A 17,089-nucleotide genomic window follows, 5' to 3' on the forward strand; every position below is an offset into this window, starting at 1 on the left:
GTTGATCAATGTCACCCCGTTAAAATTAATTGTCTAAATAAAATTATAAATTAAAAAAAAACAGATACACAGAAAAGAACAACTGTCTCTTTCAATTATGAAATAATAAATTTCATTCCTTTAATAGAGCCAATATTAAGAAAGGTTTTCTATTTTTTTATAACCAAAAATATTATGGTATATCAAGTAAAATTATTGGAAATATGCATTAAAATGATTGCAATACACCAGTTATTAAAGAAAGCTAGTACGTTTAGAATTGATTTTAGAGTTGTTTTTTTCTAAACAGTGAATCCCCCAATGACATCATATTCATATCTAATAGCAAATAATAAATATGGTGCCCTACAGGGGGGAAGCCCCAGAGCCTCACCCTCTTAGTCTGTCCTCTCTTTCTTCCAATGTCTGAACTCCTCCACCCTATCCTACATGGAAACTCATTAAGCAACTCTTCAGAACTCTATAATTGCAGAACACAGTATGAACAACTACTTTAAAATATATTCCTAAAATAGGAAGTTGCCATTATAAAAAGGCATACTTTTCATTTTCAGAAGGTTTAACCTTTCATAATTTATTGAGCATTAATGGACTATGGCCTAGACCATTGCTAAGAATTTTTCAAACCTCCTCTTTTATTCGTTCAATAAATCAGAGAATTTTTGTAAAACCTGTGCCAGGGTAACTCTTTTTGTTTTATGGAACTCTTAAATATGAGGTTAAACTGGATTATAAATTTCTAATGATCCCAGTATGAAAAAAATGAAAAATGAAAGCAATTATTACCCAAATGAGTCATGGTCATATAGATTTTTGAAAATAACTATTAATATTGAAGTACTTTATAGGAATGCTAGACCACAACATATCAAGCTATTTCTATAAATTCAAATCATCAGATGATATACTCTTTATTTTCTTACTATTTTAATTTCCAAAAATCATCTAAAAGTATACTCAATGTTAAAAGTTTTTAAAACCGGCCCTGGATGGTTGGCTCAGTGGTACAGCATTGGCCCCACGTGTGGAAGTCCCGGGGTTTGCTTCCCAGCCAGGGCACAAAGGAGAAGTGCCCATCTGCTTCTCCACCCTTCCTTTTCCTTTCTTTTGTCTCTCTCTTCCCCTCCTGCAGCCAAGGTTCCGTTGGAGTAAAATTGGCCTGGCTGCTGAGGATGCCTGCACGGCCTCCACCTCAGGCACTAGAATGGCTCTGGTTGCAACAGAGCAACACCCCAGATGGGCAGAGCATTGCCCCCCAGTGAGCTTGTCGGGTGGATCTTGGTCCGGGCGCATGCAGGAGTCTGTCTCTCTGCCTCCCTCCTTCTCACTTCAGAAAAATTAAAAAAAAAAAAAGTTTTTAAAACCTAAGGATTTATTGGGCAAATTTTTAAATAAAATGCCAAGTAGTATGATAGCAAGTGATAAATTTTCCTCACAAAGAATCGAAGAGAAGCCTAGTTTATTTTTATCAATTGAACTGTGCCTATTGTTTATCACCAAATATATAAGTCCGTTTACTTGAATGTTCAAATATTTTGTGTACTTTTAAAAACAATGCTACCAAAAAATCATGATTATCACCAATTTTAACACAAATTTCAAATTCAGGAATAACAAAATATGAAAAAATATATAAAATTGATGAACAACAGAAATAGCATGAGTATAGATCTTTGCAAATAGAGTAGAAAAGAGTATTCTTTGGATATTTAGGAAGTTAAAGTGGGATGCTTCTGTTTCATTGCCCAAAATTAGGCTGATATTTTACAAGGCAAAACCTAGTCTACTCACCCTTCAGCATCAGGGTCTAAAATAACAGCCAGCTCTGTTAATACAAGTCCTGCCAAATAATGCTGTTGGCGGAAAGGCACAGACAATTCAAACATATTTGCAATCTTCTGGTCCTGTACATTGGTAGAAAATCCAGAACTCTGTTTGGGAGTAAGGTAGAACAAACTGTAATAATTATGCAACAAAACATCCCACAGACACGGCATTACAACAAATAAAATGTGAACATTATCTAAAAGTGAGATAGGCCCTGGCCGGTTGGCTCAGTGGTAGAGCATCGGCCTGGCGTGCATAAGTCCCGGGTTCGATTCCCGGCCAGGGCACACAGGAGAGGCGCCCATCTGCTTCTCCACCCCTCCCCCTCCCCTTCCTTTCTGTCTCTCTCTTCCCCTCCCGCAGCCGAGGCTCCATTGGAGCAAAGATGGCCCGGGTGCTGGGGATGGCTCCTTGGCCTCTGCCCCAGGTGCTAGAGTGGCTCTGGTCGCGAGCGACGTCCCAAAGGGGCAGAGCATCGCCCCCTGGTGGGCAGAGTGTCGCCCCCTGGTGGGCGTGCCGGGTGAATCCCGGTCGGGCGCATGCGGGAGTCTGTCTGACTGTCTCTCCCCGTTTCCAGCTTCAGAGAAATACCAAAAAAAATAAAATAAAAAATAAATAAATAAAAAATAAAAGTGAGATAAACTTTGCCTAGAACAATTTATTGCCTAGGGTTTATTATAGACAATTATTGTTAACATTGGAGAAAGTAACTGCTCTTACTTTTGATATGGGAAACTAGGATGAAATACACTTGTAATTATTTTTAATTTCTTTTTTGTCATATTAAAGTTTTCCATCTGTTTTTTCTTTATTCTTTTAGACACTTAATGTCTTAATATTATACTCTGAATGGAAAAAGAAAAAGAAACTATGTCCAAATAATATACAGGGTGGGGCAAAAAAAATAAGTTTAGAGTTGTATGTGAAACAGAGTTTATTCTTGTATTTTAATGAATTATTGTATTATTTTCCACACAAACAACTGTAAAACTGCCTTTGCCCCACCTTGTATTATGTGCTCACTGCTAAGTGTCAGGAAATATTCATAGTCAAGGCTACAGGTTTCCAGAGAAATTTCAAATACAGATAAAATGGTTTCTCAGAGAAAATACTATCTCTAGAAAATTACTGCAATTTTAGGGTTCACTTACTGAGTTTCTAAAAAGTTTTTAATACTGCAAAAATAGCATACCCCAAGATATAGTTCAAGGTAAAAAAGTCCTCGACTTCATCCCCTCTAATGCATAACTCAAAACCATCTACGTGAGGTTTCTTGAAAGAACAAAAGATTTCAGATTTTTCTATGGAGAAATCATCTTCCTAATAAGTATATATATAAAATTCCTCTTGCCACTCCCCCAAAGAGTGATGTCTCTGTCATATATTATTAGAATATGAAAATTATGTACTATAGTTAGATTACAAGGTGGGGAACAAGATAATGAAATAAATTCTATAAATTCCTTGGTTAAATGAAATATTCAGTAGGCAGTTAGGTGTAAATAAATGTGTTTCATTAAAGGTTTTAGAACTGTACCTATGCTTAATTTGTACTTAACTGTATAGCCACATCATTGAAAGAGGATGGGGGAAGAAATCAAAAGACTATCTTCATCTGTTATAGGAAGAAGTGTGTGCTAGCCAGGTAAAAGAGTATGTGGAAACAAGATTTTTTGCAGAGGTAAAGTACAGTAAAAAGTTGTGGGTACGCTATGCTGTTTTCCCATCTTTCTAAATGAAGTTTCAAATTTTCTTTTATCAAGGAACTGACATTGATCTAGTCTAGAGAATTACATTAAGAAAGTAAATATCTCAAAAGTAAAATCAAGAAGAGTTAAGATCAACTCTAATGTTAGACATTCAGAGCCTAAGAAAACAGCTTGTTCACCTCAGAAACTAGATAGCAGAAAGAACATTTCACTAGGAGGGAAAACTCAGGCTCCTTTGATACTAAAACTACAAAATCCCTTAATCCCAATCTCTATGACAAGATACATAATAATTGCTATGATAACCCTTTCTCATCTTTAGAGAAACTTAACAGCTGTTGAAGTCAAGTATCATCCAATAAACCTACAAAATTTCATCTAGTTTCCTTTGGGTTTTCTGGAATCAAGAGAGGTAGGCAGGGCTCTGTCATCTTGCACTGCAGTGTAGTAGCTGAGCCCTTTGTGATCTTACTGCCTCTAGTATTTTTTGCAGCTAGAATTAAATAATTTAATTCACAATTAGGATATAGATATAAGCTTTAACTAAATGTTCCAGTTCCTTTTGTTGTCAGGTAGCTTATAGTCAAAGAGTAAGACAGTATGTTGGTCATGTTCTGAAGGTCTGTCTGTACAGCAAGTTCTAGGAGAAATGTTTAAAAATAACCTTTGGCTTGACCTGTGGTGCTTCAGCAGATAAAGCATTGACCTGGAATGCTGAAGTTGCCATTTTGAAAGCCCAGGCTTGCCTGATTAAGGCATGTATGATAAGCAACAACTATGAGTTGATGCTTCCCTCTCCTCACCACCCTCCTTTCTCTTTTTTTTTCTCTCTCCCCCTGTCTTCTCTCTCTCCCCACTCTTTAAAATGAATAAATGAAATCTTAAAAAAAAAGTAATCTTTGCTTGAATAACAAAAAACTATAGCTAGTTAAACACAAAACAATGATAGCTTAAACAGTGGCAATAGTCGCAAGATGTCAAGTTTCTGTCTTTTGCTTTAAAGATAGTGTCACTGATGCACAATGATATATTTTGCAGAATCTTGGTCCTTTGACCCAGTATCCCCTGTTCTCACAATATAATTTTGTGTTACTACTGGACTGTTTCTTTGTTAAGCAGGAAGAGATCACTTCAGGGTCTTGAGAAGAATTTAAGAGTCTGTTTTGTAAAAGGAAAGGATGTCTTCAAGGTAGCTGTGACCAGCTGCTGATACCTAGGTGTCTGATACAAGTGTTTTCTGTGACTAAAGAAACATGGACTTCTCTCTCAGTTCCCTGAACTAAAATAAACCCTTAGCTATATAAAAACTCTCTACTTTTCCTTTTTGAAAGAGACAGATCTGAGAGATCTTGCTCTTCCATCCTCTCATTTTGACAAAATCAAATAAACATTTTTGTTTCCAAACACTGGTATCTCAACATTTTGGCCTATTAGTGCATTGAGTACACAAACCTGAATTCTGGGAGGTAATTCTGTAACATTCTGACTTCTTCTTTTTTTAATTTATTCAGTGAGAGGAGAGGAGGCAGAGACAGACTCCTGCATGTGCCCTGACTGGGATCCACCCGGCAAGCCCACTAGGGGGTGATGCTCTGCTCATCTGGGGTGTTGCTCCATAGCCCAGCACCTGAGCTCTTCTTAGTGCCTGAGGCAGAGGCTATGGAGCCATCCTCAGTGCCTGGGGCCAACTTGCTCCAAATGAGCCATGGCTACAGGAGGAGAAGAGAAAGAGAAAGAGAGAGAAAGGGAAGCAGATGGGCACATCTCCTGTGTGCCCTGACCAGAAATTGAACCCGGGGTATGTACAGGCCAAGCCGACACTCTACCACTGAGCCAACTGGCCAGGGCCAAACATTTTGACTTCCTTTTCTGCTAAATTATGCTTCATCCCCCTTCTTTTAACTAATATTAAGTCCTAATAAACATCTTTCATCCTAAACTGTGTCTACTTCAAAAAAATTTAACTTGTAAAAACATCTAAATAAGTGAGCTTACGTAGGTAAATTCACTGACGTGTGCATTAATCTGTAAGAGGAGTACAACACAGTGTTAAGAAGTTGGGGTCTCAAATAAACCCAACATGCAAAGTACAGCATAAGGAATATAGTTAAAAATATTATAAGAACTAATAACTATGTATAGTGTCAGATGGGTACTAGATTAACAGGGGTCATGACTTGTAAGGTATAGAAATGTCTAATCACTATGTTGTATATCTAAAGCTAATATATATATCAACTATAATTGAAAAATTAATTTAATATAAAATAAAGCCAACATGTGCCTTGGTTCAAAGACTAGCATTGCCATTTTACTGTGTGAGCTTGGGTAAGTTACTGACCTTTCTGTGTTTCAGTTTTCTCATCTGTAAAATGGGGATAGTTATAGACTTTATCTCCTAGAGTTGCTCTGAGAACTAAATGATTAATACTTATAAAGCCCTTAACACAGAGCTTACCTGTACATAGAGCTGTTAATTCAGTAGTGGTACCTACAATTTATTCTAGTGTTTAAAATACTTTTTAACAAATGTGGACTTTAAGACTGTCTTGGCCCTGGACAGTAGGTTCGGTGGATAGAGGATCAGCCCAGCATGTGGATGTCCTGGGTTTGATTCTCAGTCAGGGCACAAAAGAGAAGTGACCATCTGCTTTTCCGCCCCTCCCTCTCCCCCTTCCTCTCCCACAGCCAGTGGCTTGATTGGTTCAAGCATTGGCCCTGGGCACTGAGGATAGCTCAGCTGGTCCCAGCATCAGCCTCAGGCACTAAAATTAGCTCAGATTTAAGGGTTGCTGGGTGGATCCCAGTCAGGGCACATGCGGGAGTCTGTCTCACTATCTTCCCTCTTCTCACTTAAAAAAAGAAAAAAAGAATCTTTCCTACACTTAGCATACCTGAGATGTTGCAGAAGAAACAGAAGGCGATGGTGATGCAGGTGGAGTAAGCAGGCTGCAGGGTAAATTTAATGTAACATAGTGCTCATGGCTGCAGATGATCCTCAGAAAATCCAACCTCAAGGACACCAAGACACTTGGATTTGGTAATGAATAGAGTTTTGAAGACACCTTGTAAGCATTGCATAAACAAGAAAACACCAATTGAATATATCATTTCACTAATACCAACACACCAGAAGGACAGATTAAAGAATTAAACAACAGTACACAGTGAGCAGCTTTGGGTTTTGTGATTCAAATAATATCATCAGGTTATTCCAGAATTACTGTTAAAATAAACAAATCTGAACTACAAGATTTATTGTATAAATCCACTGACTAGGCTAAAAGCCATATTTTTATATTTCCAAGATAGCATTATTCCCCCTTCTCAAAGAGGCACTTTATGAAGGAAAAGTACACCATCAAAACAACTTCATAAAAGAAAGTATCCATTCACTTTACATTACATTATGCTAACCTATATTAATAATAATCTGTTTGCTATTTTCCCAGCTATACCATAAACTACTGGAGGACATATATAAACTGACTTAATAATTTTAGCATTCCTAGGGTCTAGCTCAATGCTTGGCAAAGGTAGGAGGTCAATACCTGAATAATAAAAACAAATAGGTTTTGGAAGCAACATGAAATTTTGGGGACAAAGTAAAAATAATACATACTGTAGCAAATGTTCGCAAGTGAGTCAGTGCCCACACAATTTTAACTTCTCCATTAAAAGAAACATACAATAAAGGTATCTAATAGAACAGATCTTTAAAATTAAAAATATTAGACTGCCAAATAGCATTCTTAATGAATAGTTTCCAAAATCTAATCTGTGGACCAGCTAGGAAGTCCTTTTCATAAGCACTACGTCCCACACTCCTGACCTTCACCCCCAATATTCAAACTCCTCAATAATGCTGGGATGGTGGACCCACAGATCTATATATTTTGAAAGCTCCTTTAAGAGGTAACTCTAGGATGAGCATACAGCTTACCAGTAAAATTGCTTATCGATAGGTTCGATAACTAATGTTTTTCAAAAGGCAGATTTTATAAATCAGCTGCTAAAAATTTTGAAACAAAATCAGCTGTTTGTGGAAAAGTTCCAGGATGCTTTTAGTTTAGTAAAAGCAAAATGAATGACATTTGGGCTTTGGGTAAACATCTGTCTAAACCCTACAATGTTCAAGGCTGTATTAGAAGGAATACATAGCAAAATGCAGCTGCTTTAAATACCACCGATGACAAAGAAAATGAAGTTAGTTCTTCATTTAGTATAAACACTATTCTTGAATGGTATCTTGGGCCTGCTTTACAGTTAGACTCCTGACTTGATGCTGTGCTCCAGCCTCATTAAATAAAGAGTGGGCCAGTGTAACCCAAGGAAAAGCCAGTTGCACTGATATCAGCTTGCCACAACCTTGTGTCCTAAGAAAACAAATGTTATCTTGTTATCTTACTTTTGCCTTATAAATAAAACTATGCTATACTTTTAAATACCAGTGCATGCATGGGTTCTTCAAGGTCTCTCAGCTCTAGCTGTAAAAATAACACAGTATTTAGGTCACTTGATTATGAATTATTACTAATCATGCCTTACTTGTTTATAGCATGTCTTTATAAGGCTAAAGACAAATCCTCTGTCCATAACAGACAACAGATCATTGAGAAAGAAAGCAAGACTTGTGTTGAGCCTTTCAACCATTTCTGTGTCCTGAGAAACAGAATAAAAAGAAAAAACACATAAAATATGAGAGTGTAATGTGAGCTTCAAATAGATTTAACAAAAAAATAAGTCATATTACCTTCTGAAATCGTGAAACTATATCACTAGCAATTGTACTGACAAGAGCGGCAATGTCATCCATGAAACGTTCTGGAAAACGAGTTTTCCTTGGTGCGTCAAGCTTATCGTTAAAGTATAAATGGTGCACCATACTCTTTACCTGAAAAAATAAATAAGCCATGACTTTAATTTCTTATGGATACAATTAGCAGTTACAAAGACTCCAAGCAATAGGGCTACATTTCATTATACCATGTGATTTAATATATGGCTGAAGTACTTTTAGCTCCTCAAATATTTTGAAAAGTTCACTATAATATTTTGTATGTTCCAAGGAAACATCAAATAAAATACAATTCAATCATTACATTACCTTCATAAAATTATCCTAGCTGTCAATAAGAAAAAAAAATTCTGCATACGTCAAAAGAAAAAATATCACCCTTTAAAATTGTTTTAAATTAAATCTTTCCTAGACTCAGTAATTTTGCCATTCCATATCCCCCAGACAGGGAGCTCTGAAACACTAGAAACCTTGACTTCACTGTAGTGTTATCAGCATCTAGTGTCAAGTTGTGGGTGTATATTAAATATAAATAACTGAATATTAACCATAAAATATTAGGTAAAAATCAACCAAGTGATTTAAGTTTACAAAATATTTTTGGATACAGATTATTATTATTATTATTATTATTATTATTTGTATTTTTCGAAGTTAGGAACGAGGAGGCAGTCAGACAGACTCCTGCATGAGCCCGACCGGGATCCACCTGGATGCCCACCAGGGGTTGATGCTCTGCCCATCTGTGGCATTGCTATGCTGCGGCAGGAGCCATTATAGTGCCTGCAGTGGAGGCCATGGAGCCATCCTCAGCGCCTGGGCCAACTGCTCCAATGGAGCCTTGACCCCAGGAAGGGGCGAAAGAGATAGAAAGGAAGGAGAAGGGGAGAGTGGAGAAGCAGATGGGCGCTTCTCCTGTGTGCCCTGACTGGGGATCAAACCTGGGACTTCTACATGCCAGGACGACGCTCTACCGCTGAGCCAACTGTCCAGGACCTGGTTACAGATTCTTAACACAGCAAAGTGGTAATAATAATAAAGATTTTAGCTTCAGGGACATTCAAGCCAAAGTTCTACAGTTAGTAAATAGCACAGTCAAGTCTTAAACTATAGCCTCTGACTAGTTTATATTTAAGCATTCTGACCATATATCTAAGACTGTAACAAAATATATACAAAAATTATAATTTTGATCTTATATTAAAAGCACATGAATTACACATTTGGTGTTTGTTCTCCAGGGGAAAAAAATGAGTTACCTTATCATTTATGTATAATGTCTTATTTATTTGGTTAGTAAATTCCTAGAAAAAATTGCTTTATATCACCCATATACGCAGGTAACATTCAATGCTGAGAAAGACCTTATGATGTACTCTAGAAGCTCCCTTTCTGTTTTGTTGTTTTGTTTTCCTTTGTTGCTTTTTTTACATACTTCTTTTTTGGGAGAAGAAGTTTCAATGATTTCAGCTTTCTAGAGGCTGATGAGGAAGATCCCTAGTGCCAGAATGCCTGCTTTTGAAACACACTTCTGTTCTCTACAGGCAGTACACAGTTAAAGTTAATCTTTCTGTGCCTTGGTAGGACTTAGTGCATAGAGACAGTGCTGCCACACTGTACACACTTGATAAACATATATATTACACAAAAGCAATAAACATTTGTGTATAAATATTAAGATACTGATTCATTGTTTTTAATATCATTTATTGAATGAAGCAAAAAACTTTTATTAAATTTTTTAATTTACTGTGTTAACATGGATTCAGGTATCTCACTCAATATAACACCCTCACCTCCCAACAACTTGCCTCCCATCACACCCTCTTTGTCTACCTCCTTGGGTCCCTCCCCCACTCCTTCCCTCTGGGATTTCCTGTCCCGTTTTCTGTATCTCTGTGTTATGTATATATATTTTCACTAATCCCTTCACCTTTTCTGATCCTGTCCCCTCATCCCCCTTCCCTCTGACAGCTGTCCCTCTGCTCCCTGTGACCCTGCCTCTGCCTCTATTCTGTTCCTCAGTTCACCGTGTTCATTAGATTCCACATGTAAGTGAGATCCTATGATATTTGTCTTTCTCTGCCTGGCTTATTTCACTTAGCATAATAATCTCCAGATCCATCCATGACATTGCAAAAGGTAAGATTTCCTTACTTTTCCATGGCCACATACTATTCCATTGTGTATCTGTACCACTGCTTTTTCATCCACTCGTCCACTGATAAACATTGGGCTGTTTCCAGATCTTGGCTATTGTAAACAATACTGCAATAAACATGGGTTGCATTTCTTCTTTCAAATTAATGTTTTGGGATTCTTGGAATATATTCCTAAAAGTGGGATAGCTAGGTCAAAAGCAGTTCCATTTTTAATTTTTTGAGGAAACACCATACTGTTTTTCACAGTGGCTGTACCAGTCTGCATTCCCACCAGCAGTACAGGAGGGTTCCTTTTCTTTACACCCTGGACAGCCCTTGTTGTGTGTTGATTTGTTAATGAAAGCCATTCTGACAGGTGTGAGGTGGTATCTCATTGTGGTTTTAATTTGCATTTCTCTGATGATTAGTGATGTTGAACATTTTTTCATATGCCTATTATCCACCTGTATGTTCTCTTTGGAGAAGTGTCTATTCAGTTCTTTAGCCCATTTTTAAATTGGATTGCTTACCTTCCTGGTGTTGAGTTTTAGAAGTTCTTTATAAAGTTTGGTTATTAACCCTTATATCAGATGTAACAGTGAATATGTTTGCTCATTGTGTGGGTTGTCTTTTAATTTTGTTCATGGTATCTTTTGCTATGCAAAAGCCTTTTAATTTTATATAGTCTCAGTTGTTCATTATTTGTCCATTATTTCACTTGCCCATGAAGATATAGCCACAAAAATATTGCTATTAGAGATATTGGAGAGTTTACTGCCTATGTTTTCTTCCAAGATTTTTATGATTTCACAACTTACATTTAAGTCTTTTATTCATATTGAGTTTGTTTTTGTGAATGGTGTATGTTGGTGGGCTAGTTTCATTTTTTTGCATGTACCTGTCCAATTTTCCCAACACCATTTAGTAAAGAGACTGTCTTTACTTCATTGTATACTCTTGCCTCCACTGTCAAATATCAGTTGACCATAAAGGCATGGGTTTATTTCTGAATTCTCTGTTCCTCTTTTACTGATCTGTATGTCTGTCTTATGCCAATACCATGCTGTTTTGATAACAATGGCCTTGTAGCATAACTCGATATCAAGAAGTGTGATACCTTCCACTTTGTTCTTCATTTTCAAGATTGCTGAGGCAATTCGGGTTTATTTATTGCTGAGGCAATTCAGGCAATTCATATAAATTTTTGGAATATTTGTTCTAATCTGTGAAGTATGCCATTGGTATTTTAATAGGAATTGCATTAAATCTATAGATTGCTTTGGGTAATATAGACATTTTAATGATGTTAATTCTTCCTATGCATGAACATGGTATATGCTTCCACTTATTTGTATCTTCCTTGATTTCTTTTTCAATATCTTATAATTTTCCAAGTACAAGTCTTTCCCCTCCTTGGTTAAATTTATTCCTAGGTACTTTATTTTTTGTTGTTGTTGCAATAGTGAAGGGGACTGTTTCCTTAATTTCACTTTCTGACAGTTTATTTATTGTTGGTGTATAAAAATGCCACTAACTTCTAAATGTTGATTTTATATCCTGACACTTTGCTGAATTCATTTATCAGTTCTAGAAGTTTTTTGACTGAGACTTTAGGGTTCCCTATGTACAGTATCATGTCATCAGCAAATAGCTCTGGCCTCAACAACAGAAAACTGAGTCACTGATGTATCCGCTGCTTCTGGACTTACTTCTCCGAATGGCCCAGTCTCCATAGGGTGGGGCAGTTGTTTTCCCCCAGGCTGATTCCACTCAGAGGTGAATGCCTCAGCACAGGGGTTCTGGTGGCCATCCCTCACAGTGTCTCTCCTTGGGCCACCAATTTCACACTTTCCTCACGCAACTCCAGTCCTCTCAGCCCTCCCTCTGCTGGAGCCCATGGTAAGTGGCTGTGAACGAGGTTTTCTGAGCTGGCCCTTTAAGACGGAGCCTGTATCTCAAGAGCTCCATTTCTTTCTTGCAGACAGAAACTTCAGCTCTTTTAACCGCCAAATGCTGTGTGGGGCTTCTTCTAGGCTCTGGGCCTCTGGGCTGGGGCACCAGTCCTGGGGCTGAGGACCCTTCCCTCTCAAGGCAAACCTCCCTGCAGTGAGAGTCCCTTTGGACCCTCAGCCACCGCTCACACCTGGGAGCGAGGCAGTCCTCTGTGTCTCTGCCCTTCCTATCCGTTTTGGTGTGGCTTCTTTTGTGATCCTTGGTTATAGACTCCTCTTCATTTAGCCCAAAGTTGGTTCTTCATGAAGACTGTTCTTAAATTAAGTTGTAATCCAATTTGGTCCTGGGAGGTGGCAGTTGGAACGTCCATCTATTCCATCACCAGCTTGTAATCTGCCCCAAAAAGTTTTTCTTAATTAGCTGTAACTGGTATTTCCCTAAGAGCTTTTTCACCATAAAAGCAATTAGGTATCTATAAAGCTCTGTTTATCTATCTCTGGTATGAAATCTACAATACTGCCATTATACAGTAGCATGTTCAGATTAAAAAAATATATATCACAGGTCCTTTAAAAAAGTAGCTAGTTTCTGCAACCATCCTTAAAAAAGTAAATAAAATGAGCTTTATAATTTCAACTAAATCATGCTGAGTGTTCACAGTGTTTATTTAGAGATGTAACATGTAATTTTACCTTGGAGGAACATGTCAAACTGTAAGATGGACAATAGAAAAAGATTCATAGTATAAAATACTGAGCTAACACAAAGGTGTTCAATAAGGAAAATATTAAAGAACATGTTTATTTTGCTCACCATTAACTCAAAAAAGAACCAGGCTTGTTGCAAAGCTGACTCCCGAACGCCACCACTGCAAACAACCCACTGCAAAGCCAGCTCCTCATGGAAAAGCTATCCAGAAGTAAATCCAAAGTTATTATCACAGTCAAGTCTGTTAATAACACAAACCAAATAATAATGCAAATGAAGATATAATGAGAATAAGCAAAATAAGGCATGTGAACCATTCAATGATGCAGTGAGGACACCCATTAACGAAACGGCTATTTATACATGTAAGACAGTGGCATGTTGAATAGCTGAAAAAATTACATGTTATCTTGCAGTAAAATGTAATTTTAAAAAAACAGGTGGGAAATAGCCTCCTAAATTGTACCTGCAAACAGAAACTAGACAGAAAACTCACAGTTACAAATAAAATATTTTTTGTGCCTTACATACAAATTTTAATATATGCAAATACATTCATGAACTTTGCTGGTACAATTTAGGGCATACTTTTCAATTTTTAAACTTTGTTATAAGGCATTAATATTCAAGTTTTCAGGTATTTGAAGTCTTTTTATAAAAATGGCAGAAACTTTCTGCCTTGTAATGGATATGCACACAATGCATTTGCAAAGTAGTGTATATTGTTATGAAAAAGGACTAACAAAGCTGTGCATAAGGGAAGCAAATCAACATATCTTACTAAGAGTGATAATTTTTCTAACTCATCTTCCTTTTCCTGGAGATTTAAAACACAAAACAGAAGTAGTTACAGAAACAGAATTAAGAGTAGATACATTTTTTGGCACTAATATTTGATGATCAAATTTCAATTCACTAAAATAGCCAGTCCCAAAGATATAAACAGTATAATAATGTAAAAGAGCCTATAGTGGAAAAGCATGTGCCAAAAGGCATCAGACAAGCAGTGCTTGCTCAAATGTATTTTTAAACGCAATGCAAACCGATTATGTACAGAAACCTTATATCTATTTAATGGTTGGAATTATTTTTCCCCTACATGGATTGTTTTTTTATGAATCTACCTTTTTAGTTGGTAAGCGTCCCGTTAATGTTTGTAAGAAACTTGACGTCTCTGTGTGCGAAGACATACGATTACAACTTCGATCCATAGCCTATGAAGTGAAGATGAATGAATGACGAGATAACATTAAAGTCTGCTGTGGATGACTTTGCAGCTCAAGGATTACATACAATTTTTAAATGGTGTTTTAACGCGGTTTCAACAACCGTCTATTTTATTGCTCATCTCCTTTTCACCATTTTAAGTTGTTTTAGCGCATTACAAATATCAAAATGGCTTCTAAATATTTTTAGTCTTTAAAAAGATGAGTGTTTTAATAATTGTATAAATTCAGAGTGCTGCAAAGAATGAAACTTTTATTTGTGTGATCTATACACATGCACATATCCAGTAAGAAAATGTAAAAACATACTTCTCAACTGGTCTCAGACCCAAAAAAAACAAACCCAAATTTTACATTCAATAAAAGAATATTAAAAGTTCAGAATGATTTCTTTCACTTTTCACTATTATCAAAATGAGTATTCAGGTTTGCCATATACTACATAAAATTTAAATCAATTACAATACTAAAATGTAATTAAATAGTTTCTTTAAGAGCAAGAGTATTTCTCCCTAAAGCCAATAAACAGATGAGAAGTATATTTTAGGTATCATGCAGTATTACCTATCAAGCCATTAGACTTAAGTAAGCAAAATCTAATTCAAGTAAGTTACAGTAAATTTCATACTTTGCAACACAGTACAAATTAAATAGATTTTTGCTTCTGGTATTTAATCTTATAGGATGGAAAGCATATACTGTTCATATTGAATTTCTACTTTATCACCAGTATTTCTAGTCAGTGATTATGAAAAAAATGACAAGATAGTAAATGCTAAATGGAAATGATACAATAGCTACACTTTAAACCAAAAGCAAATGGAAAGCTGTCAGGTTTTTCCACAAAAAAGTATCTTAAATTCCTACTGAAGTTGTACTAAGCCTAAAGTAGAAACTGTTACAAAGCCATCAATTGCATAAGCAGCAGGCACTGAAATACTCAATGAGTTTATAAGGAGGGAGGAGAAGGAGACAGGATATAGGAAAGCAGAGCAATACTGGTGCAATTGGTGGTATTCATGCATAGTAGTAGAAAAATGTGCTAAGTAAACAAAAATACACACTTTTTAATGATTAAAAAAGCAAGCCACTGAAACCATAGTATATACTAAAAAGTAATGTTCTAAAGGGAAACATCAGCAGCCAATAAAAAAAAACCTCTAATATAAACACCACCTGTGTTGATTCTGCACTTGGACTGGGGTTGGATCCCCATGGGGCAGCTTTTGGACCACCAGTGTTAACCCAGGAATTGGAGCGATCTAAACCCTATGCATATAATAGAAAGCAGTTGGAAAGGAAAGAAATATTACATGTGGCATGCTATAAATTATTCTTAAAGAAATCCAGACTTTCCAATGCAAACATTTTTTAAATTAGTACTGTTAAAGCAACCAAAAATTCTAGGCACCTAGAGTATTAGTTCACCAAAATTATCTTAATTACATAAGTTTTTAAAAATCACCAAGAACATTAAGTATAGCATTCAAAGGTAATTTCTCTGAAAAGGATCGCCTTGAAGTACCAACAACTAAAGTTCCCATAGTACCAATCCTCCAATTCTTTTTAAAGATGGTAGTATGAGTTAGCAACAGATAATTTACTCTAAATATAAATAGAGTTTAAAAGGAAAAAAATGAAAGGAAAAAACATTCCAATCTTTTCTAAAAGATTGTAATTTTATTCCATATGTCATCAACTGTAAACTTCCATGTGTTGACATTCTATAGTTCTATCTGATCTTGTTTCTTATTTTCTTTTAGGAACTGTTAGGAGAAAATAAGTAAAAAGTTAAGATATAAATGCCTATCCCTGACCAGACGACTCCATGGATAAAGCATCGACCCAGCATGCTGAGGTCATGGGTTTGATCCCTGTTCAGGGTATGTAGGAGAAGCAATCAATGAGTGCACAACTAAATGGAATGGCAAATTGAGGCTTCTCTCTCTCTTTCTCGCTCTCTATCTCCCTTTCTCTCTAAAATCAATGGAAAAAATTTCTTTTTAATTTAAAAAAGAGCTTAATATTTGTGCCTTCTTAAAAATCATGGTAAATTTGGGGATGTGCTCAGTTTTATTATGCTTTTTTTAATTAAACCTAATGGGCTACTATATTATATAAAGAGTAAGAAAAAACATGCTGAGCTATTTATAGAAATTAAATCTTCATCATCGCTATCACTAATTTAAAGTTAATTTAATATGCTACCAATGTATATGACCAGAAGTAAATTATGTCTGTGTGTCTCTGAAAGAGGTTATTATGATCCCAGATAAAGGGATCTGGGATTTTACAATTTTTTAAACCTGACTGATCATTAAAATTACTTGGGAAGGTTTATGAAATTCAGATTCTGGGCACTACCTCCAAAAATCCTGATTCAGTAATCTGGACTAGGGCCTGGAAATCTGCTAATAGAACTGAAGCAAGTCATAAGGAATTTTTAGAGGATTGTTGGCATTAAGAGGGACTGGCTATAAATATCAGGGCATGAGCATGGACCCAAACCAGAAAACACCAAAAGAAGGACAGTTAAAAGAAAAGAGTAGTCACAATGTTGATCAATCCTGCATAGACAGTATCACGTGGGAAGCTTAACAACCACCACAAATGTGCAGGGCCCTACCTCTAAACAATAAAATCAGAGTATTATGGGGACAGGAAGGGGGAAGGAGAGAGAAGGAGGGAGGGAGGGGAAGGGAAGGAGAGGAAAGGAGAAGAGAAAGG

General features: G+C 36.5%; 1 protein-coding gene across 2 annotated transcripts in view; it reads right to left on the bottom strand.

The window, feature by feature from the left end:
* DOCK7 (dedicator of cytokinesis 7) overlaps positions 1-17,089 on the bottom strand; it is a 242,981-nt gene that overhangs the window by 85,635 nt on the left and 140,257 nt on the right. The window contains exons 23-29 of one of the 2 annotated variants that reach the window (XM_066376450.1): positions 15,539-15,631; positions 14,261-14,350; positions 13,242-13,337; positions 8,290-8,430; positions 8,085-8,198; positions 6,431-6,601; positions 1,792-1,931 (exon numbers count right to left, since the gene is read on the bottom strand). In XM_066376450.1, coding sequence (XP_066232547.1) covers positions 1,792-1,931; positions 6,431-6,601; positions 8,085-8,198; positions 8,290-8,430; positions 13,242-13,337; positions 14,261-14,350; positions 15,539-15,631 — 845 coding nt within the window. Of the gene's footprint in view, positions 1-1,791; positions 1,932-6,430; positions 6,602-8,084; positions 8,199-8,289; positions 8,431-13,241; positions 13,378-14,260; positions 14,351-15,538; positions 15,632-17,089 lie in introns of those variants that run through there. The other variant, XM_066376451.1, reaches the window with a different exon arrangement.

Source organism: Saccopteryx leptura, chromosome 3, assembly GCF_036850995.1.
Source record: "Saccopteryx leptura isolate mSacLep1 chromosome 3, mSacLep1_pri_phased_curated, whole genome shotgun sequence".
Taxonomy (NCBI): domain Eukaryota; kingdom Metazoa; phylum Chordata; class Mammalia; order Chiroptera; family Emballonuridae; genus Saccopteryx; species Saccopteryx leptura.